The 22,960-nt window shown below is 64.3% G+C and overlaps 1 protein-coding gene across 9 annotated transcripts in view; it reads right to left on the bottom strand.

Annotated features, from left to right (window-relative positions):
* Positions 1-21,413, bottom strand: part of NFATC1 (nuclear factor of activated T cells 1) — a 95,061-nt gene extending 73,648 nt beyond the window's left edge. For 3 of the 9 annotated variants that reach the window (XM_045085265.1, XM_045085267.1, XM_045085268.1), the window contains exons 1-2: positions 20,917-21,410; positions 7,023-8,115 (exon numbers count right to left, since the gene is read on the bottom strand). In XM_045085265.1, the coding sequence (XP_044941200.1) occupies positions 7,023-8,115; positions 20,917-21,043 (1,220 nt within the window). In that variant the 5' untranslated portion in view covers positions 21,044-21,410. Of the gene's footprint in view, positions 1-7,022; positions 8,116-14,124; positions 14,226-14,324; positions 14,530-16,835; positions 17,192-20,916 lie in introns of those variants that run through there. The other 6 variants (XM_045085263.1, XM_045085262.1, XM_045085264.1 and 3 more) reach the window with 6 other exon arrangements.
* Positions 21,414-22,960: the final 1,547 nt, after the last annotated feature.

The following is a 22,960-nucleotide window of genomic DNA, read 5'->3' as shown; positions in this document are numbered from 1 at the left end:
AGGCTTTCATGAGTCCTATTTTCCTGAAGTAGCCGAGACTGTAAACTGGGCAGACTCAGACCCGCCCAGAGGAAGGACATTAGAAACCGAAGGAAAGTGATGTTATCAGAGTAGCACCACCGTCTTCTCAGCGTTGGAGGCCAGAGAGCCTGCTCACTGCTCCTTGTTTGTTTTGGTTTCCCTCTCCTTTTGAGCAGGGGTTATCACGGGTTCTCAGGCCCTCAGGCAGGGGCTCTGGGCACCGAGGCTGCGGGGCAGGGGTGTGCCTGGACCACACAGGAGCGTGGCCTGAGCCCACCCACCTCCAACCCCAGCTCTGGGCTGAGAAAGTGCCTCCCACACACGGGAGGTCGACCTTCCTGGAGCCCGGCCCCGAGTCCTGTCCTGAGGGGACAGGTGGGTCCGCCCAGGACAAGTCCTTGGCCAACAACCCAGAAGCAGTTCTCAGGGCCGCGGCAGGCACCCTCCCTGGGCTCACCCTCCCCGCGGGGCCCACCCTCCAGGATGCCTCCCTCCCGCCTTCCCCCAGAACGGCCAAGGGAGGAGCAGACTCTCCCTTCAGTGAAGGGGCGGCCGGGCCAGGAGTGGGGAACAGACCTCCCGGAGGACGTCCCTCCCAGGAGCCCTGGAAACTCTTGGATTCTCTGGGCTGTCGCCTCACTCACAGCCCCCTCTGCTCTGCCACCAAAGGGGACACTGAGCAGGACCTAGGACAGGCCGACAGCGGGGAACACGGCAGCCAGGAGGAGGCAGGAAAGGCCCACGGAGGCCAGGGAGGCCGTCCTCCGCAGGCTCCCGAGTGACAAGGGGAGACCCTGCAGCCGGCGGTCGTCCCCGCCCCCAGCCCCCAGCCCTCTCCGTGGCCAGTGACCCGTCCTGGGATAGCATGACCCTGCCAGGAGGCCTCTGGCCCTGCATGCCCCTCCCCGGGCCCCATGTGCAGGCTCAGAAGCGGGGAGCCCAGAGAGGCCCTGTCTGTCTTCCCCCAGCTCCTGGAGGCCCGGCCAGGCCCGTGTCTGTCCCGTCACAAACCGAGAGCACGGGGAGAGAGGACAGCACGGCCTCGGCGCAGGGACAGTTCTGACGACTCAGCGGTCCCTCGGTGTCCTGCTTTCAGGGCCCCCATCCGGGCAAGGAGACCTCCAAGGAGGCAGAGGCCGTCATCCCGCTCTGGGACCCCCACGGCACCCTCGCTCAGCACCTCTACTGCAAGGACACGTCTCCGAGCCACCATGACCCCGTGACCCCCATCCGCGTCCCGCCTGCGGGCTGCCCTGCGCCCAGACAGGTGGGGGTGAGCTTCCCGTCCACACCTCCGGGCCGCGGCCCGCCGCACCTCTGCCCTCCAGAGACACGGACCCCTCCTCTCCCCACACACAGATCTCCAAACCCAGATGGTCCCTACCTTCACCTGGGCGGGCGACTCGGTGAGACACAGAGAAGGAGCCTTTGTCCAGGAGCCCAGACACAGTCGGAGCTGCCGAGAGGGAGCCGGCGGCCGGGGGGGGTTCCAGCCTCACCCGAGAGAGAGGGCCTCTGCGTCCAAACCTCGTTCCTGCCTCGCCGCGTGCCTGCCCCCTGCCCCCAGACTGTGGACGCGGCAGGGGTAGGGGCGTTCAGGGAGGAGCACGGCGGGCACAGGCATGACGGAGCGAGACGGCGGACTGGGCCTGTGGGGGACGGCGTTCCGGCCGTCCCTGTGATGTGCCACAGCCCTCAGCTCCCGGGGGAGATGCCTGCGCGCCCCCAACCGTCCCCCCGGGCTTCGAGCGCTGCCAGTACCCTTTGGCAGATGGCACCCTCCAGATTGCTTGCAGAAGCCGAGAAATCTGGAATCTGCAAGTTCCCGCAGGACGGGGCGCGAAGGAGGCGTAAAGCCTGCAGAGCGGCTCCAAGCCAGCGGCCCGGTAATGCTCCGGTCACTCAGTCCCCTCCGCTCCAACAGGGCACCCACTGCATAGCCCAGATGGCTCGGATGCTGGGCTCTGAGACTGCGGGGCTCGGGGCCTGTGCTGGCCGTCGAGCTCCTCCCCCTCGAGGAACACGCTGCCTTCCCTGGCACCAAGCTCCTTGGCCGCCACAGCCAGGCCCCTGGGGAGGGACATGCGAGGCTCTCGGGCCCTGGTGCTCACCCCTGGCAGCGCCGCAGGGCTCTGAGCCGGGAGCAGCAAACCTGCCCCACGGACAGCCACAGTCACCGTGGACAGTGATGCCAGAGAAAACCGGCGTTTTCCAGCGGCGTGCGGCCCCTCTGCACATGACCACACCCCGTGTTATCCTACTGACCAGTCACAGGCTCTGGCCGCAGCCCGCTTCGACTTACAAGCCCCGGAGAGTAGCTGGACCATCTGCCTCGGCGGCCTGCAAAGCCACCACTGGACAGAGCTGCAGAGCCCCCGCGCCTCCCTGACCCCAAGGGCGGGAAAGGCTGTGCACGGTTCCACGCTTCTCAGCTCTGCGCGTGCTTCTGCGCTCCCGAGGGGAAGCTGCTCTGGGGCTGGAGGGAGTCAGTGCCGCCCCCAGTGGGGTGGAGAGGCACCCGGATGCCTGGGCCCTTGCAGCACTGAGCCAAACACACTGGGACATGCGGGGCTCGGGGCACACACCCTCTCAGGACACCTGTCCCAGCAGCCCATGTGGGGGCGGCATGCGGACCCCACACCTGCTGCGTGAGAAGGTGGACCTGAGGCAAGTTGCTTTCTTTACTGAAAACCAGCCCAATCCTGTGACTCGAACCCCAGCTCCCAGACGACGGCTCAGACCGATTTATAGACGAACAAACCCCGGCACGATCTGTAAACTCGCTCCGTGTAAACACCCAGGAAACACGGGCAAGCACGTCCCCCACTTCGCGTGGCAGGTCTGGTCTGCGACAAGGACAGGCCGTCCCCCGACGCGGCGTGACCCGACGCGGCGTGACCCCCGGGGCGGACGCTGGGCAGCGCACGCGCAGTGGGGGTGGGGGGTGCACGACCCTCACACACACTTTCCTCAGAGCAGAAATGATTTCTGACTTGTCTGTGGTCAGGGACAGCATCTCCGGGTCCTCCCTCCCAGCCAGGTCTCCTCACGGTCTGCGAAACCTCGGTGTGGGGCACACGTGACACTCCAGGGACGTGGGACGCCGAGCACAGCCCGGCCTCCCGTGCGCAGGACAGACAGAGCAGGACGAGGACGGGCTGGGTCAGACGGACAGCGGCACCTCCCGTGCTCCGAGTTTCTGCAGAACCACCCGCGGCTCACGTCTCAGTGGTTTGACTTCAAAATCCAACCGGGGAGCCATAAAGATCCAAACTATTTCTCCGCTCCAGGAGCACACGAGTACCTGAGTTCCTCTCTCCTCTTGTGCCATGAACACACACTCGCGACATCCCATCAAGAGCAGAAGGAAGGGGGGCGCCTGGGTGGCTCACTCTGCCTTCGGCTCAGGTCATGATCTCAGGGTCCTGGGATCAAGCCCCGCATCGGGCTCTCTGCTTAGCAGGGAGCCTGCTTCTTCCTCTCTCTCTCTCTGCCTGCCTCTCTCTGCTTACTTGTGTTTTCTGTCTGTCAAATAAATAAACAAAATTAAAAAAAAAAAAAAAAGCAGAAGGAAGGGCCACATCCTGGGAAAGGCCCCGGAGAGGTCGGACAGACGCTCCCCAGCCTCCCACCCGTGGCTGGCGTCCACGAACCGGATGCAGACCCCAGGCTCATCTCAAGCTGGGAGTCAGGACTCACCGCAAGGAACCTTCTCAGGGCGTCAGCTGTGAACTCTGAGAAACCAGAAGGAAGTTCGTCCCAAGACTGAACGTCGCCCAAGGCTCTGAAAAGCTGCTCAGAGCTCAGACCTCTCACATCACGCCTTCCGTGGCAAGCGGTGCACACGCGGCCCTCCCCAGCCCCGCCCTGCACACGTGGTTCTCCCCGGCACCGACCCCACCCCCAGCACCCCCACCTCTGCACACAGGGTTCTCTCCAGCACCCCCACCTCTGCACACACGGTTCTCTCCAGCACCCCCACCTCTGCACACACACCAGCGGCCCCAGCAGGGTATCAAGGCTGACCTGTGAAGCTGGTTGTTCCCACTGGCAACCTCATCCCAGAGACCCTCTCCTCTGAGCAAACTTAAAACAGCTTACAATTCTGGGTTTTCGGGGGGTGGGGGGACTCTAGCAGGTCATTGCGATTTCTGTGCCTCTCCCAAGTTTTAAGAACAGATATGTCATTCTGTTAAACTCTACAAGAAATTTAAACTATAAAACTACAAAGTTATGTCAAATACTATTGTTAGCTTCACCGACATAACTTCATCAAAGGCAGGAGGAAGGGTCGTCCATGACTGCTGCGGGCCTATCAGAACGCTCTGCAGGGGGGTGGGGGCGTCACCATAAAGGCTGTTTGGAGAAAGAAACCCCCCAGCCAGGTAAAAGACCCCAAAGCACCCAAAGTCCTTGGGAAAGGCTAGTGCAGCACACTTTTCATTAAAAAGCTCCTTTTCCTGGCAGGACAGAGTTAAAGCCACACGCAGTGACAGGAAAGGCAGACGGGTGGCAAATCCTCCGTTCCAGATTCTAGAACCGTGCAAAACGCGGCCCTGGGGCTACACCGGGGAGACCCTGCTGACCTCCTCGGAGCGGGCGGGAGTGTGACAGGAAGTCTGGCCGGGCCACCCTCGCCTGTGGGGACAACGCCCTGACCTCTTGTTTGACCCTGGCCCCAGCTGCCCCGGGGCACCAGCTGACAGGACCTGCGGGAACAGAACAGGGACCAGGAAACACATTTCCATGTGGAACCAAAACAGGGGGAAAGGTTAGCTTCCCACCTCCTCAGGGGAGCTGGGGGCCTCCACGGGTTTTGTTTGCTGGCTGAGCTCACGGGAATGTCGGGCGCCCGCTCCCCCCACCTGACCCCACCAGGGAACATCTGCCCCCGGGGACCATGCGATCCCTGCTGGAGGTCCGAACACAAGGGCGGCGGCGCATGTCCCGACTGCGCAGTCAGACTCGGCAGGTCTGCACCCATGGTGACCTGCCCAGAGCCCTGATCCCCGCAGACGCCCCCCGGGCCCAGTGAGCCTCCGGAGAGCAGGCAGCGGGCCGCGGTCAGAGGCACCCTGCCGTCCTCAAGCAGACGCGATGCCGGCTGTTCTGGGCCAAACTCCGTCCCCCAAGACTCAGGCCTCAGGGTCCTCACCCCGGGACCTCAGAACGTGGCCGTGTTTGGACACAGGTCACATTCTTGTGCGGTCACTGGGTGGGTCCTGGTCCAGTGGCTGGCGTCCTCATAAACTGGCGACATGTGGGCACAGACATGAGCACAGAAGAGGCGTAGCCGTCTGAGCCTCAGAAGAGCTGCTCCCTGCTGGCGCCCGAACCTCTGACCCCAGAAAACCAACGTGTGTTGTGAAGCCACTGGCCAGTGGCGCTGTGACCACAGCCCGAGCACAGACCAACACACGGAGCTGAGCGACATGGCCACACGGCCCTGTGCCTTGGAGACCAGACCACCTGCAGTCCTGACCGCAGGATCTAGAGAGGGCCCCAGAGTCACGAGACTGTGGCCTTCATGGTCCATGAAAACGCAGGCGGTGGTGAACCGCACCGTGCGAGCCCGGTGTCGAGCTAGTTAGCTTCGAAATAATCTTATTTTTACTTAATAATTATAGAGAGAATACAGTGGGCATAACCTGTCCTTAAATTTTTTTAAGCGCCTCCAAAACAGGTTTTTAAAAATTCCCATGTCGTGCATTAAAGCCCGGTGCCGAGATACGCTTGTTCGATGAGACCTGTGCGCACGTTGGGGTAGAAACGTGGACACATCTAACACCAGTCAGGAGAAATCAGGGGAAGCCGTGCCTCCTCGTTTTGTCTTGACTGGCGCCTCGTCTACACCACACGCCACTAGAAAGGAGGCACTGACCGTCTCAGTGTCCTAGGGACTGTCTGTGTCCTGCTGGGGTTTTGCCACAGACTTTCAGAAGGTGCAGCTGGGCTTGCCCGGAACCTACAGCTCAATGACCCCCCTGCAGCCGCAGCCGGGTCCCAGGCCCTTGCCCTGACACGGCTCTCAGCAGAGCCGCCCACACGCACAACCGCGTCACTCTGCCGGCTGGCCTTCCTCACCGCAGGGTGCGCGCTGCTGGAACCCGCGGGCCCCGCTCCCCGGAACTGCTTCCAGAAGGCCCTCCAGCAGAAGAGCGACGGGGAACGCGACGGCGGAGCCCAGGATGCCGGGCCCCACGCGAGCAGCTGTGCTTCCCGGGGAGGGGGGCACACCCGCGAGTGAGGCGCGTGTTCGTGCCTGATAAAAATCCCAGAGCAGAAAGCATTCTGCCAGGGGTCATTAGCGGCCCACCTGTCGGGAAAGCAGTTTAGTTAAAAATAAAAACGGCGGCCGAGTGAGTAGGCCCAGCGGAGGGACGGCCGCCTGCTCGCCGCCAGGAAGAAAGTCAACAACCTGGGCGGCTGCACTGGGAGCACCGCTGAGCATCTCGTCGCCAGACTGCCAGGGAGCGGGCGCCTGTCTCCTGGGACCCGGCACCGCGTGGTGCTGCCGGCTGCGGGGAGCGGGCCCTGCCGCTCTGGGGAGCCGCCGAGCCGAGCCCCATCTGCACGCTCCCGCGGCAGCCGTTAGGAGGGAGGAGGAAGCGGGTGCGGCGGAGGCTGACACGCAAGCAGGAAAGCGTCATTTGGTTTTAGTAAAAGAAAAAACAACTCGAAACAGCGAGTGCACGGAGGTGCCGGTCTCTGTTGGGGACAGGCCTGTCCCCACCGGGATTCTCCCACTGCAGCCCGACCCCCCGCCCTGGGAACACGGCCTGAGGAGGGCCTGGGACCTTGAAGGAGGCTATTCTGTGAGGACGAGGCCTTCCCGGGGGTCCTCGTGGGAAGGGGGCTTGGACGCAGACACAGGCAGGTGGTGGGGCGCCGGGCGCCCGCGGGGACAGACGGCGTCTCCACAGCCAGAGCAGGCGAGGCCCGCCCCCGGACCCCCGCCCCCGGGCCCCCACCCCCGGACCCAAGAAACCGGCCGCGCTCACCTGCCGTAGGCTGTCGGGGACCGGGGCCGGGCCCACTGGTAGGGGTGCTGCGGCACCGACAGGTACTGGTCACAGAAGGCGCCCTTCCGGACGTGCTGGAAGGACGGGTACTCCTCGGGCAGGAACTCGGCCGTGGGCGGCGTGGTCCCCAGGTCCTCGCCGGCCGGCTCCACCTTGAGCGCCACCGAGGGACAGTGGTCCGGGGTGGTCTTGCGCGCCTTCACGGGGACGCCGTCCAGCTCCAGGCTGCCGTCGGTGCTGAGGGCGTTGATGGCGGCCACGATGGCCGAGCTGGTGTACTGGGTGCTGTTGCCCAGCCACGTGTCGTCGGTGACGCTGACCCGCGGCGAGCTGCGCGGGGACGGCGTGGGCGACCGGTGCGGCGAGCAGGACGGCTGCCGGCCGTTGAGGCCGTACTTCCTCTTGTTGCAGGGGGACGGGGGCCGGGACGTGCGGGCCCCCAGCCAGCTCTCCTCCGTGACGCTCGTGCGGGGCGAGGTGGAGGGTGAGTGCCGGGGGGAGCCGAGCAAGCCGCAGGCCCCCAGGCCGCGCGGGAAGCCCTCCTCGGGGTCCGTGGTCTTGGGGGACACACAGGGCGACTGCCACGGGGACGTCTGTGGGGACGCGTAGGGGTACGAGAAGTTGGACTCGTAGGACGAGGCCTCGGAGTTGCAGCTGCGGGAGGACAGGCTGCTGGCGGGGCTCAGGCAGGAGGGGTCCCGGTAGGCCTCCAGGTTGGGCAGACTCAGGGTGGCCGTGGAGGGAGGCCGCCTGGAGCCGGGAAGGATGTCTTCCACCTCCACGTCGTGGAAACACTGGTTGTTGCCGTGGTGCAGCCCCATGTACGACGTGATCTCGATGCGGGGGCTCTCCAGGGCGGGGGCCCCATTGGGCCTGACGTGGCCGGAGGAGAGGAAGTAGCTCGAGGGCCCGCTGTCCACGGCCCCCCCATAGCCCGGGGGCTGACCGGCCGCGGTGGCCGGCACGCCCGGGGCCGAGATCTGCAGGTCGTGGCCTGGAGCCGGCAGCGAGGGCTGAGCCGAGCCGGGAAGCAGAGCGGAGCTGACGCCAGGGGAGGCATAGCTATAGTGCTCTAGAAAGGGGACAGAGAAGAGACGGCGTGAGGGGCCGGTCATCAGAAAACACGCCACAGCCTGGCGAGCCTGTCGGCACTGCACAGGCCCGGGGCTGTACCCCAGGACACAGCGGTGAGCCGCCACTCAGCTCGCACTGCTCCGAGGGCCCCCTCCGGGCCCACGAGGCCCAGACCCATCCTCCCTCCTCTGCTCTCCAGCACAAGGGCACCCACGGCCCTTCCCAGCACCCTCAGGCTTCTGCCGGCGTCCCTGGGCCCACGGGCCCTGCCTTTACAGGGCCGCCCCTCCTTCCCTCTCCGGAAGCTGCCTTCCCCGGCCACCTCCCAGGTTTCGGTCCCCAACCCACAGCCCGCGGCGTCCTGCTGGCTCCCGTCTTCCTCAACACCCAGCGTCATCTCAATGGACCCCTTCACCAGAGGGCGAGCTCCGTGCGGGCGGGAACCTCTGCCTGCCCCGTCCTCTTTGCTTCCTGGCTGTCTCTGGAGCCTAAGACTGTGCCTGGCACAGAAAATGTCCCCCTATGTTAAACAGACGGATGGGTGGGTGGTGGCTGGGTGGGTTTTAGCTACAGGAACCTGAACATTTAAAGAGACTTAACAAGCTAATCACCGTCAAGGTGCCTTAACCAGTAGCCATAGAGACCGCTCAGGGATCAGGAAGCAATACAGATGCCCGGATCTCTCCCGCGTAAATTCTGACGGCAGCTCGTGGCCTAAAAACCCATGTTTAAAGTAAAAAAAGCAGAGGACATTGATGCACAGCTAGATTGAAGAATCATTATGTATTAATTATAACCTCAATACACTATATTTTGAAAATCATTACTAGTGTAATTAGTAATTTTTAACAGAAAAACCACATTTCTGGATTTCCTATTTGAAAAGACATTTTATGACATCTTGTACCTGGTTACCGCGCACCTAGAGGGGAGCGTTCCAAGCCTCTAAATAATGGAAGCGCCCAGGAAACCGGACACGGGCCTGGGTTAGCACTCATCCCTGAAGGCACGCGGCTCTGGGCAGGGCCCCCTTCTGTGAGGCTGGGGAGCAGAGACTCACGAGGGACCAACCGCGGGACATCAAGGGTCTGGGAGAACTGGTCCAAACCGCACCGCGGACAGACAGAAACAGTCTGCCCCGAACGGAGGGGCGTCTACATCTCCTGTTACTTCTTTCCAGGAGGAGCCTGGCCACTCCCTGCGGCAACCAGGCTCTCACCTTCCCTGCTATCAAGAAGTTCTTGCTTCTGCTGCCCGGAAAGCCCCCAGGGAAACCTGTCTGCTATTCCCTAAATGGCCTTTCCTCCTCCAGGCCCCTCACAGGGGGCCCCCGGGAACACACAAAGGCCCGCCCCCTTGCCAAGAGGGCACCAGATACCAGATACCAGGGTCCCTGCCAAAATGCCCTGAGGGGAGAGCCCTGCTCAGGAAGAGGGAGCAGACCAGAAGCTTCCTGGGACCAAACGGGGTCCCGTCAGGACCACTGTGCCTGGACGAGACCGCGCTCTCACACACCCAGCCGCGAGCTGCCCACCTCCCGTCGCGGTCCCCCCTCTGCTCCCACTGACCGCAGGGCGCACAGGGTCCCTGACACGGGGCATGAGAGAAGGCCCCGGGGCCGCCTTCCTGAGACCCTGCCCCATGTTTGCTGGATTGTGGCGGCCCCAACACAGACACCGCCACCTGAAGTTTAAAACGACAGTCCTTGCAAAAATCAAACAAGGAGGTAAAAACCCAGGAAAGATGTTTCACAGAGAACGTTCCTCAGGAAGAGGTGGCCTGGGGGCCACAGGCATCACCAGGGCGCATGGCCTTCCACACCACACCTGCCAGACTGCGGCCCAGTGGCCTGGTGGGGTGTCGTCCAGGAGGACCCAGAGGGACCTGGGCAGAGGGGGGGCGCGGGGGGCCATCCCCGTAGAAGGCAGGCTGGTCCACGGACGGTCTGCCCGGCACACAGGACCCGTCAGGAGCGCAGGGGTGTGAACGCCAGGCAGCGCTCCCTCCGTGAAGCCGTCGGGGAGACTCCATCCACCAGGCGGCTCCTTTCCCGCGTGAGCGCGTCCTGCACAGCTTTGCCTGTACCAGACACAACGCACTTCCACACCCAAGCGCATCTCCACACGCTACGTTTGCGCACAAGCACACACGTGCGTCCGGGCCCGGCTCACACACACCCGCAGGCGTCCACAGTCTGCAGCGCAGGAGCCACAGGCCAAGCTGACAACCGAGCTCACCGAGGGACCGACACTGATGGTGTTAGTAAAGCCAGTGTGAGTTCGTTTTACACACTTATAGGGCAGGGTCTCAGAACGCAGATGTCCACAGTAACTTTACGATGTCCAACATGCAGTTGAGCCTGAGTTACAGGGACCGTGTCCCCCTCCGTCCTGGCATGTGGCTCATGACCGGCACAGACTCCTGCCCTCTGGGCCACCGCATGTGCCGGGACACCTCGATTACGTGCCGGCACAGGCCGGACACACACCCCTTTGTGGCCGTCACCCGTCCCTGGCACCTGGGAGCATGTGGGTCCTACCCCAGCCCCTCCTGCTCTGTGTCTGCCCCCGACGCACCACCGGGCCGCCCCTCCTCTGGGCTGGCCACGCGCACTTTCTGGGCTCCACCCAGAGAGAACCGCAGTGCCGCCCTGCCGTGCTGTCGGCTCCCCTTTGGCTGTCGGGGTGGATGACGGTGGGGGGCACCCGAGGAGCCACAGGCACAAGGGGCTGTGCCTTCCCGGAGGTCTCCGAGCAGCAGCTGGGAGTGGCCCCCGGCCTGCTCCCTGAGCACCTCTGACCTCCAGGTGCCACCATCCCAACCACAGGGAAAACCCTGCCAGACCCTCCCAGACGGAGGAGGCCCCCAGGCCCTGGCCCGCCCCGGCTGGTGTGCACACGCTTCCTGTGGGCCCGCGTTCGAGCGCTCGTCCCTGCGTGGGGGTGAGGACCTGGGACCCGGGAAGAACGTGTTTCCCGTTAGAGAGAAACCCGCAAGTACGGGCGGGCAGAGCGTGCGGCGCGAGGGTGGTGGAGAGTTCTAGACATCATGTTTGAGACGACAAACGTGTGTCATGAAGCCACGCCCGTGAGGAATCTGTGAGGCCCCTGGGATGGGTTCCCGGGCCTCCCCAGCCCCCGGACTCTCCCAGCTTGTCCGGGCCTCCAAGGAGGTTTCACGGACCAGACCCCGCATTTCCTGACCAGTGAAAACAGTGCTATGCGCGTCTGCAATTTATTTTAGAGACGGGCGCCTCGCTGGCCCAGTGCAATGCTGACCTCGGGACTGTGATTCTGAGCCCACACTGGGAGTAAAGACTAGTTAAAAAATTAACTTAGAAGAGAAAGAGAAAGAGAGAGCACACTAACTTTGTTGGCAGGAAGGTGATCCCAAGATTTAAAAAACAAATCTACCATCAGCAGAGCAGGTCTGGGGGCCTCCTCACCAGCCTGTCGGACTCAGCCCCTGCTCCTGGACGCCTGGAGCTCGAGGCTTGAACCGCCCAGGGCGCGGGGCGGGGGGACTTGGGGTTCTGGAGAAACAGCGGAGTGAGGCGGGTCTGCCCGGCATGTGTGTGAGCCGTCTCCTCTTAGGGTCCGGAAGACGAGGGCTGTAGCACAGGAATGGCCCCCCCAACTCCCAGAATACCCTAAGAGGGCCTTCAGGTAACCCAGTCTGTCAGTAACCATAAGTCAATGAGAAAAGAAAAAACATAAATCTTTTGTTTTAAAAAAAAGAGTCACCTAAAGCGTGACTTTTCCTTAATTAAACAAATTACAAAATGGAAGGCTTCCATGCCCGAGGTTCATTACGAATGCTCAGAGAGTTGGGGGCTGCTGGGTAATAAAGGTCCCTCTTCTAGAACAAACACATAAGCAGGGGGAGGTGCCAGCTCACCCCCGGGCCCTGGGTGCGGCTCTCCCTGCCCCGCACTCCCCTGTCCTGCCTGCTTTCCTCACCGCCACACCGAATTCAAATCCCAACGGTTTCACTCTTCAAAGGACTACATTTACCGGCAATGAAGATATTTCCAGCAACTTTCTTAACAATCCCACAATATTCAGGCTGATTCAGGTCCCATCAAGACCCAGTAAAGCTCCCATTAGGGTCGCTTTCTGCCTCGTGTTCAGAACCTGGCTTGGGCCAAGGACCGTCCGTGAAATGACTGCGCAGGTGAGCGCGGGAGAAACCAGCCCGGTTCAAGCAAGCGTCCCGGAGAGCCCGGTCAGAGGCTTTACAGCGCCAGCCCGGAACCAAAGTGCGGCTCACCCTCTGAAGACAGACCTGCCTCCTGGTTCTCACATGTCCACCCTGCAGCCACAAAGCCCTGGGCAAGGTTCTCTGGGGACATGAGGAGGGACACCACGGTGGGCGGAGGACGCGTGCCACACTCGGGCTGGCCCACTGCTCAGCCAGTGCACCGGCTGTCAGAAGGGTTTGGTCTCATTGTGAGAAAGGATTGACTTCAGAACCGGACAATGTTGTCATTTCGCATGTCCTTCCTACCGAAGGCAACAGCGTCTGCGCCCACACCGGCCCCCTGCGGGCCCAGGGCGACAGGCAGACGCAGTGGCCCAGGCTCCCCTCGTCTCCCACAGACCAGGACGCCCCGGCCCAGCATCTGCTGGGGTCGAACCCAGGACACAATGCCGGGCAGAGAAGCTGCTAGGCTGTGGAAACAAAACGCCACCAAACCGAAACCCACTCCTGCCCGCCGCCTGCCTCTGGGCGCTGTCCACACTCCACAGCCAGGAGACGCGGGTCAGCAGCCCAGGTGGTCATGGGGGACATGCAGGAACCCAGGGGTGTCACCAACCCACCAGGAGAAGGAGCACGTGGGCCAGGAGAACGGCTCATCCCAGCAGCACATGCTCCTGCGTGTTCCAGAAACAAGCCCACCTCACCCTCTGTCAGGTCCTGGGTCCAGCCCGGTGCCCCTGCAGCCCACGCCTTGTGAGGTGTGCTGCAGCATCCCCCCCGTGCCCCGCACACCTCGCGGCCGGCAGGGGGCCCTGATGACGCGCCCCCCGCGCCCCCCGCACCCTGTGGCTCGCAGGGGGCCCTGACGACACCTGCACGAATCTTTCTACTCGGGCCTCCACCCTCTCACTCCCTGCTTTTAAGAAACTAAAAAACATCCAAGTCCTTTATCAGCTACAATGTTCCTTTGCTAAAGATACAGAATGAAAACGTCCTACCAACAACCGAGGGGCGGTGGGGGGAACGTCTGCAAGAAACTGTGAAGGCCGCGCGGCCCACAGGACTCGAGTGGACAGCCGTCCGCAAGCAGAGGGAGCCCCGCGAGACCGCTGCGTGGACGCAGGGCCCGCACCCTGGGAGACCGGAGACCCCGGGTGACCTCCCGTCGCCCACAAGCTGCGGAGCAGGGACTCAGGGGCACGTCCCCCTTCCGCACGAGCTTGGGGGTCCGCCCGGTGCCCGGCTGCAGACCTGCGTCCTCGGCCGCCGGGGAATGCTCCAGCTCGGGCCCAGAGGCCTGGCCGACTTCCTCCCGAGTTGCCAGGGTGACAGCACCGGCAGCTCTGGGGCCAAAATAACTTAGACCAGGGGAGCCCGGGTGGGAAGCAGGGCCACACCCGCCTCCCAGCGCACAGCCAAGAGCGCTATTTCCTGAGACCGAAGGGCCGGACCTCCTCGTCCAGCCCCCGCCCCCCCCAGAGAGGGACGCCCTCTGCCCGGCCAGCCTTCTGCCCGTGGGGGGCTGGGCCGGTGGCCTCGGGCACACGAGGCAGCCCTGGGAGTGCGAACAGTGCTCGGGCGGGCCTGGGCGAGCTACTGTGAAGACTCTCCTTTCTCTCCAGAAACGGCCACGACCCGCCTGCCCGGCTCTGAGGCCGCAGCAACGACACGCCCCTGTGACGCTGGCGGGAGTGACAGGAGCCCCCCCACCGCCTCCCCGGGGGCGCTGTGACGTGACAGACGCCCATGGCCGTGGACAGAGTGCCTGTCCCCGTGCGTGCTGGAACCCGTAAGGCCGTGCTGCCACCTTGCTTCATGGCCCGACTCCGTGCGAGTCACGCGTTCCCGTACTTCTATCCAGGCTCATTCCAGAAATGAAGGGACGCCGCCGCCACCATCCGTTACGGGCTGGAGAAGGCAACGTAACAATTTAATACAGCAGTGGGATAACGAGCGTAATATTTACTAATTACAATATTATAATTAAAAAACAAACAAAAACTTTACCAATAATTGCCAGACCCCGGAAGCACCCCACATGTCCCTCGGAAGGCGGGGGTCACGCACGGGGCTCCACCCGGACGACGGGGTGTCGCTCGGCACCGAGCACCGAGCAGAAACGAGTGCCAGCCACCGAAACCTTGCACGCGTAGCCTAAGTGCAGGGACCGGTCTGACGAGGCGACGTCCTCCAGGACTCCAGCTCTAAGACGCTGTGGGGAAGACGGAGCCATGGAGTCCGTGGGGACCCGTGGTGGCCGGGAGCTGGAGGGGAAGGGGGGCCGCGCGGGCCGAGCACGGACGGCCTCCAGGGCCGTCCGCAGAGTTACGGGGCACGCGTGACCTCGTGCACTCGGGAAAGCCCGCACGCACGCGCAGCACCCAGTGAGCCCGAGTGTCCACCATGGGCCGCGGGTGAAAACGACATGTCCCTGGAGGCCCACAGGTGCCCCACTCGGGACCGCGTTAAATGTCGGGGCAGGGGGTGGGGGGAGTGCTCTATCTTCCTCTCTATTCTGCTGTGAAGCTAAAACTGCTCTGAGAAAATAATCTTATTAAAATGAAGGAAGAAAACACAAATATCTCTCACAAAGATCTGTTAAAAAAATGAATGTTTTCTAGCAAGTTCTAACACATGACAAAGGGAAAGAGGCCTTTCTCTCTCTGCCTGGCGACCTCTGCCCAGTCTCCAAGCTGCCGCAGTTCCCCACAGCCTGGTGAATGCCAGGCCCCAGATGCCCACACCCTGGAGGACTTCCTGCAGGAGGCGCTCACTGGACTGTGCTCCCCGGGGAGCCTGGGGCTGAGGCACAGATTTTGCCAAGATGATTAAAGGCAGCCTTGAGAGTGTCACCGGCTCACGGTCAGTTACTGGCTCAGAGCAGACATTCTGGAAGGCAAAAGAAGGCCGTGGGGCCTCCCCAGCTCTGGGAGTCCCCAGTCACAGAAGCCATAGAGAGCCTGTGCCCTGTACAAGGCAGCCTTCTCGCACGGCAACAACCCTGAGGACATGGGAACGGTCCCCAAAAGCCACAGGGTCCAGGATGGCAGAGGGAGACCCGTTCAGACAGTTGTTACAGCCTACGGAGGTCCCAAGCACGGCCCACACCTCACCTTGTCCCTCTCACGACAGACACCGGCTTCTGGCTAAGAGGAGGGGAGGAAGAGCTTTGGACGGCTCCTGGGGAGCAGCACGGGGGGGTGGCCGGACCCAGGCAGGGCAGCGAGAAGGCCTCCAGGACCGTCTCTCTACTTCCATCCCGACCAGTTCCAGACAACTGCCTGGGCTCCTGCCGCGCCCCAAGGCCTGGATACCCACAGCTGCTGAAGTTGGGGTACAGACAGCGAAGCCCAGGCAGCCTGGTCAGAACCTTTATTTTTTGTAAACGAACGGGATGTTACAGGTTTGAAAAAAGGGTGGTGAGCGACACGGAAAACATTCTACAATCATCCGACCCTCCCCGCCACGGGGCAGGACAGAAAGGAGAGGCGGGGGGCCGGCGCCAGGGGCGCCCCCAACGGACCCACCCTCGCAGGCACCCGAGGCCACCCCCAGCTGGCTGGGGTCACTCAGTGGCTCATAACCGTATTGAAGAGCACCCACTCCAAAGGCCGGGGGTTTCAGTGACTTGTTTAACTGAAACCGTTATTTCTGCAGAGAAAAGAAAATGAAAGAGACAAAGGCTCTGAGCCCCTGAAGGCTGGTTCCACTTGCGGCTTCTGGGAGGGGCCAGGGGTGGGACGGTGCTCAGGGACAGGTCTGGAGGGGCTCCATGGCCCCCTGCCCTCTGGCAGTGGCTGCTCACCACCTGTCCCTCGACAGCGTCCAAGTCCAGGGCCTTGGACATTTGTGTCCCGTGGCGTCAGCAGCACACCAGCACCCTGGGGGAGACACCCCTCCAGCAGGACCACTGGACAGACCCCACACACTCGTGACCCACAGGCGGGGGGCCTGGCCTCTCTGGCGCCCGGAGTCCTCACTATGGGCTGCTGAGCAACACGCCTGCGCGCTGGCCTCTCCCCGCAGCCCCGACTCCCTTCTATGCCCTACCCCGTTTAGTTCTCCAGTGCCCCGGGGGCAGGGCACCCCCCCAAGCCAGCCACTCCTGACTTCAGTCTCTTTCCTGTACCCCCAGGCCCAGACCCCTGCATGCCTCCAGGGGGCCTGCACCTCAGAACTCTGCACCCCTGTACCTCAGGCCCCTGCACACCAACCGCTGACCCCCTCATGCCCCTGCACCCCAGATCCTGCATTGCGGACCCTCACCCCCACCCCTGCACCCCAGGCCGCAGCCTGCACCTCCACACCTGGTGCCACCCGCCCCCTCCATCCTCCACCCCCAGGGTCCTGCCCACCCCACCCCTGCACCTCCATAGTCCACCCTGGGGGACGCTGCACCCCCTGGGGCCTGCACCCTCGGGGCACACACCTCCGGCCCTGCGTCCTCAAACACAGCACCCGGAGGGCCCCGCGCCCCTTGTCCGGGCCCCATGCCCTTCCCGGCCGGCGCGGACCCACCTGGGGCGGCGGCGGGACCTTCGTCGCTCTGGTTAAACTCGAAAAGGAAATCGAAGTCGAACTCCTGGTCCTCCTCCAGCCCCGTCATGTTGGGACCGGCGGGGTCGGCGCTGGGGCCCGCGCAGGGGCTCGGGGTCCAGGGTCTGGGGTCAAGGTCTCCGCTCGGGGTCTGGGGTTCGGGGCCGGGGTCCCGGCCTAGTCAGGGACCGGCCCCGGGTCTGCGTCGACCCGGGTCGGAGTCCGGGTCGGCGCCTGGGTCGCGGCCCTGGCCGGGGGCACCTGTGGTCGCGCCGCTCCCGGCTCGGCTGCGCCGGGCGCCGGGCCCCGCGTCCCCGGGTAACGTGACTCCCGCCCGCGCCCCTCCCCCGCCCCCGCCCCCGCGCCCCTCCCCCGCCCCCCCGCTGTTTCCGGGTTGACATAAACAAGCCGCTCGCCGGCCGCCGGCTTCCGAGTTTTAAATAAACTCTCGGGGCAGCCCGGGCGCACGCGGCTCGCTCGTGTCCCCCGCCCCCCGCCCGCGCCCGGGGGTCCACGTGTGCCGCGGCGCGCGGGGAGGGGGCGAGCGGGGCCGAGAGCCCGCGGGCGGGACCCTGGTCCGCGCCCCGCACACCCCAAGGGGCGCCAAGATCAAGACTGCGTCCCAGAGAAAGGGCCGGCTGCCCCGAGCCACCGAATCTGTGCAGCGACGCCGCCGACGAAGGAGAAAGCAAACTCGGGACGGGCCAGGCCTCTCGTGGAGTGAGGTGAGGGCGTCCTGGTTGCTGCCGGAGTCGACAACATGCACCTCCGGCCAGGGGCCAGTGCGCCTCCCCCGGACAGCCGGACTTGCTCTCTAAGCTGCTCTGACACTTGGAAGGAGCAACCCCTCCTCCAGTACCACTTCGCGGCCCCCACAGCTAACCCTGTGCCCTGAAAGTGCCAAGGAGATGGGAGTTTCCCCCTCGGGGCTGGAGATGCTCCCCTCGGTGTGGGGGGGCTCTGCTGATGCGCGCACAGGCTGCCCCCGGTCCCTGCGCGGCTGCCCCACAGCAGCCCTTTGAGCTCTGGGCCTTCCCACAACGCAGACGCCCACCTGCCCCGAGGCCTCCTTGGAACACCGGTGGCTGAAGTCCCCTGACTCCTTACACTACGCTCGGCCAGCCACTGCAGAACTCCCCAAGGCTGAGCACCGGGATCCAGACCCAGGGCTCAGTCCCAGCAGCCCGGCCGCAGCAGGCACAAGCTGAAGGCCTGTGTGGGCACCGTTCTTGCCTGATGTGCCTTCTCCCAGCTGTGTGTGCTGACTGTCCCCAGTGTCTTGGTGCCACGGGCAACCAGCATCTGGTACGGCAGGGGAACTTCATAGGAGACTGAGAATCACCCGTAGAGGGGACGTCAAGTCGGGGAAAGGCTGGGTGGCACGATGTCCACCCCTGCGGCCCCGCTGCTAACCAACACGCCCTCCTTTCTGCCCTGCGGGCCCTCTGGGGGGGCCTTTTGCCAGAAGCAAATAACCTGCAAATCACGTGCCCCCCCTCATGCTTCTCTCCCGTGACCCTTTGCAATGGCTGCTTTTCTCCAGTGATAAACTATGGTTCACTTTGGCCTGATTTTGCTTCTAATAATAGTCCTCACTTTGAGATGTACGTTGGAGGGTTGTTGTGATTTCGTTCACTTTTTCTGCTGACCTTCGGGCAAATGGAGTCTGTTTCTGTTGAGAAGCAACATTTCATTTTCTCTTTCCAGTTGTTTTCCCCAAAGCTGCCTTCCAACACCCACCGAGAACGTCCGTGGAAGCAACCGCCCTTACGATCAGCGTGGACGACAGCTTTTCGTTCCAGGTTCGGGAGAAAGGGGGTTCACGCTTCCGCACGCACAGGTGTCCCCCCACTTCCCACCTGGCCACGGGGACGGGGACTCAGCCCCACTCTGCCCAAGGCTGAGCGGCCCCCCACCTAGTTTCGGATCCCCAACCAAAGTAGCCAGATACACAGGCCGGTTTTCTAAACGCTCCTCTTACCAGCAACACCGCCCCCCCTTCCGCCCGCCCGCCGTGCCTTTCAACTGGTACACGGTGTGGAGCTATCTGCCAATTCAGCAGACACTCCTGTCCCGATGGAAATGTTTAGCTTGGCGCGTCCTCTCCGGCTGCGCGTGCTCGCGGCGCACGGAGCTCCGGCCCTGGGTGTGATGGAGCCGCGCCGGGCCGGGGCCTCTCCTAATCTGGATTAGGAAACAAGGCGGCGAAGTGAAGTGTGGGGAGAACAGAGCCGCTTTGTTCTGCCCCGGAGAGCCCGGGGGCGTTCTGTGTGGAGCAACCTCGGGGTGGGTGGGTAGGCGGCTACCAGCGTTTCCCTGCATTCTCCACGCGGAAAAACAGGCACGGGGCCTTCGGAAACAACAGGGCTTAACGAGGTTCAGCCCAGAGGCTCATTAGACCAGAGGGAAGTGCTGGGGCATCGAGCTGCTCCTCATGGGGGCCGCTGGTGCCTCCCTCCGGCCTCCTGGCGAGGACCCCTCACATCCTCCAGCAGCCGCTGGAGCCCCCCCCCCCTCCTCTCATCCCCACGGCCTGGGTCCGGGAAGGACTCCATCGCACTTTCTGGTTGCCTAATGCTATAGCTCTTCTAGAACACCCCTGCGATCACCGAGTTTAGAGGCCCCACCACCTCTCCAAAGGCCCTTTTCAAATGCACTTTCTGAAGCAGGAAACAGGAAGAATCGCCAGCACCCCGCAGACGGGGGTTCTTGTTGAAAAAAAAAGAAAAGAAAAGAGCGCTGCAGGATGGACCACGGGCGGCTCAGGTCAAGAAAATGAAACTCTGAAAGGCCTGCATTTTTAAAAAAACACATGCGGGCAGACTTTGAAAAAGGTGTCCAAGAAGTTACGACCAAAACCTTAGCACATTTGTTAGAAAATTTTCTAATAGCAAGAGCTTGTTTCATAAATATTACCTGATGCTTACATTTAAATATTTCCTAACCCGGGATGAAATGGTGAGGAACACACCTCTTCCTTCACGGGTACAGAAAATAACTGATCTCTTTTACCGAGGGCACCACCTAGGGTGCCTCCTGGTTGGAGACCAGGACCTTCCTGGAGGAGAGCGCTTCTGGCCGGGTCGGGGCCTCTCTGGCTGGTGCCTGAAGGCGCTGCTTCTCAGAAGCCCTTCTGCCGTCTGCACGCAGTCCTCGCTACACGGGGCAAGTTGGCCGCGTTCTGAACATCGTCTACGTAAAACGCTCCAGCACTGAAGGGGCATTTGGAAAGGTGTCTTGCAGTTTCCAGGACGCCCTTGCTATTCTGATCCTTAAGCAGGATGCCCGGGGCCCTTCTGGAGGCCCTTTCCAGACACCTTCGGGAGATCACCCAGGACTATCTCCATTCTGCGCCGGGGCATCGGGGTGAGGCCCCCACGCCCAGTGGCTTCTGGATGCGGGCTTAGGCAGCTCCCTGACTATAAACCCGGAGGTCCCTTTTCGCACCGTCCAGAACCACTTCCCACGGTTAGAGCTCCCGTGGGTGGGCTGCGCAATGGCTTGAATGAGGGGCTCTGTCCGGGTGTCCGGACGGCACATCGGGTGCCCTTTAGTCCTGCGAGCGCAGGGCAGGGGAGAGGCTCTGCCACCAGCGGTGCTCGGAAGGGGCGCGGACCCCCGCCTCACGTCCTACGGCTGGTCCCCGAAGCCGCAGGGTGGCCTTGGCCCCCTAGGGAAGCAACGGGCGCGGCTGCGTTCCTAGGGAAACCTCACTTCACGCAACGCGCTTCTTGTGGTCGTGGCGGCCCGAACCCGGCCCGGCCCGCCCGCGCCGGGCTGAGCTTCTGCCGCGGACTCGCCGCGAGGCTGCGCTCAGCGCTGGGCGAGAGGAGACACCTATTGGCAAGACGGCGCGCGCGAAGCCAGGGCTGCTCCGGGGAAACACCAGGGGGACACCGCTTCCCGGTCTGCGCCGCGCGCCCGCCGCCCGCGCCCCTCCCGGCGGCGGACCTCGGCCGCGCCTGCTCGCCGCGCCCGGGCCGGGACCCCGCGGGGCGCGGGCGGCGGGCGCGAGGCTGGGGGCGCGGGGGGCCCGCGGCGGGGGTTGGCCGCGCCGGCTTACCTTCCTCCGCCGACTTCATGGTGCCGCCGGAGGGCGGCGCGGGCCCCAAAGTTTCTCCGCTCCCGCAGGCTGCAGCCGGAGGCCCGAGTGGAAACTTGGAAGGGGCTGGGAAACTGGTACTTGGCATCCACGCGGCGGCGGCGGGAGCGGGAGGAGCAGGAAGGGCGAGAGGGGGAGCGGGAGGAGCGGGCGCTCGGCGCCGCCGCCCGCCGGGTCTCCCGGGAAGGCAGAGCTCTTTCCCCGCGGACGCGCGCCGGCCCGGCTCAGCGCCGCCCGCCCCGGAGAGATGTCATTGAGGGGCGTGTGCGCGCGTGGCGGGCCCGGCTGCGCCCTGGGACCCGGGCTGGGTGGCGGGGTGGCGGGGGCTCGGAGGTGTGCGCCCGCGCCCCGGTGCCCGCGCCCGGCCGCCGGATCCCGCGCGGTGAGTGTGCCGGCGAGTTCGGAGTCCTCGAACTCTCGCTCTGACGCAGGGCCGCGCTCTGCCTCCTGCCTTTTTAAAGCTGGAAAACACCTCCCCCGCCTCCCCGCCGGCCGGGCCGCTCCCGCGCCCCCTCCCTGCCGTGACATCACGCCCCCGCCCGAGCCGGCGCAGGGCCCGAGGACCAGTCGCCGCGCTCCTGCCCTCCCCGCGCCGGGCCGCTGATCGCCCGGCCCGCGGGGCGCACGGGGCCGGCGGGGGCGCCCCAGAGACTGCAGGGGAGCACGGGGCGTACCGGGGGCGCACGCGGAGGGCAGGGGCGCACGGGGGTCGGCGGGGGCGCACGCGGAGGGCAGGGGCGCACGGGGTGCGAGCCGGGAGCACCCGGAGAAGGAACGGTCCCTGACGCCGGGGTCCGGCCCGGGTCCTCAGGGAGTTCCACTCTGCTTTAATGAGGGGGCGGAGGGAGCAGGAGAGGAGGGCGGCCGCGGGCGCCCGGCATGCTGAAGTCATTATGTAAAAGCGCAGGCTTCCCCCGCTGTGGAAATTTGGAAAAGTGCTTCCACTGGCAGGCCCGAGAAAGGAAATTCCCGTCCCGCTAAATTACTAACAGATTGCACGGCGGTCCCGGGACGTGGAGTTATTGTCATTTTTTACTCTAAATATCGGAGCGACCCAGATTGCCTGCTGCGTGAGCCGGCGGGGGGAGGTCGGGGAGACCACGGGCGCAGCGCCCCCGCCGCCCAGGGCCGGCCCGGCTGTCGGGGAGGGCGGGGGCACTTTAAGGCGCGACTTTGGGGTTTCTAGCCCCTGGGGGAGGGGTCTGAGACTGGGAGCGGGTTTCGGGAAAGCCTCCAGCGCCGCCGGTTCACTTTACACTTTCTTCTCAAAACCTCCTGCCTCTCCCCGGCGCGGCGCGGCTGCCAAACCCGGAGCAAAGTTTCGCGTTGGCCTTGGACGCGAGGGGCTGGGGCGTTAGGGCGGTGGGATGCCTGGGGCCGGGGGATCTCCCGTGTGCCGCGCGACACCCTCACGGAGTTTCAAATAGCCCCAAAGGCGAGGCGGTGTCTGCCGCGGGGACCCGGGACGCCTGCGGGACTCCAGTGGGTGCCCCAAATGCCTCCGCGCCCCGGGGATCTGGGGGGGGTGCGACGTTGGCCCACCCGCGGGGTCTCGCCGGCTCGTCGGTGCCACGTGAACAGCGGGACGAGGACGGTGCCCGCGCCGTCTGCAGGGCTACCCGGGGCCGAGACCCCGCGTCCCGCGCGCGCGTGCGGCCGGGCGGCGTGGAGGGCGGGCCGTGCGCTCGCGCGCGTCTGGGGGCTGCGAGGGCGCCGTCTGGGTGACCCCGCCTGCGGCTCTCCCACGCGGTGCCCCGGCCCTGGGAGACCCCGGGAGGGAACCCCACGAGGGCGCTGAGACCAGGGGACCCCACGAGGATGCTGGAGGGGGACGGACCCCTTCGGGACGCCCGAGGCTGGGGGGCGCCGCGAAGACGCTGAGGCTGGGAGGGGGAGGGGCGCGCGTCCTGTGGGGAGGGGGGGCCACCAGGGGGCGCCAGGGCCGCCCCGCCTCGCCCCGCCCCGCCCTTTGCAAAGACCCGGTGCCGCGGCGGGTCCGGGTGGC

This window comes from Mustela putorius, unplaced genomic scaffold, assembly GCF_011764305.1.
Source record: "Mustela putorius furo isolate JIRA1106 unplaced genomic scaffold, ASM1176430v1.1 tig00000835_pilon_pilon_pilon, whole genome shotgun sequence".
In the NCBI taxonomy this organism is placed as follows: Eukaryota; Metazoa; Chordata; class Mammalia; order Carnivora; family Mustelidae; genus Mustela; species Mustela putorius.
The sequence above is the reverse complement of the archived record's forward strand: the minus strand, read 5'-3'. Positions and strand labels throughout refer to the sequence as shown.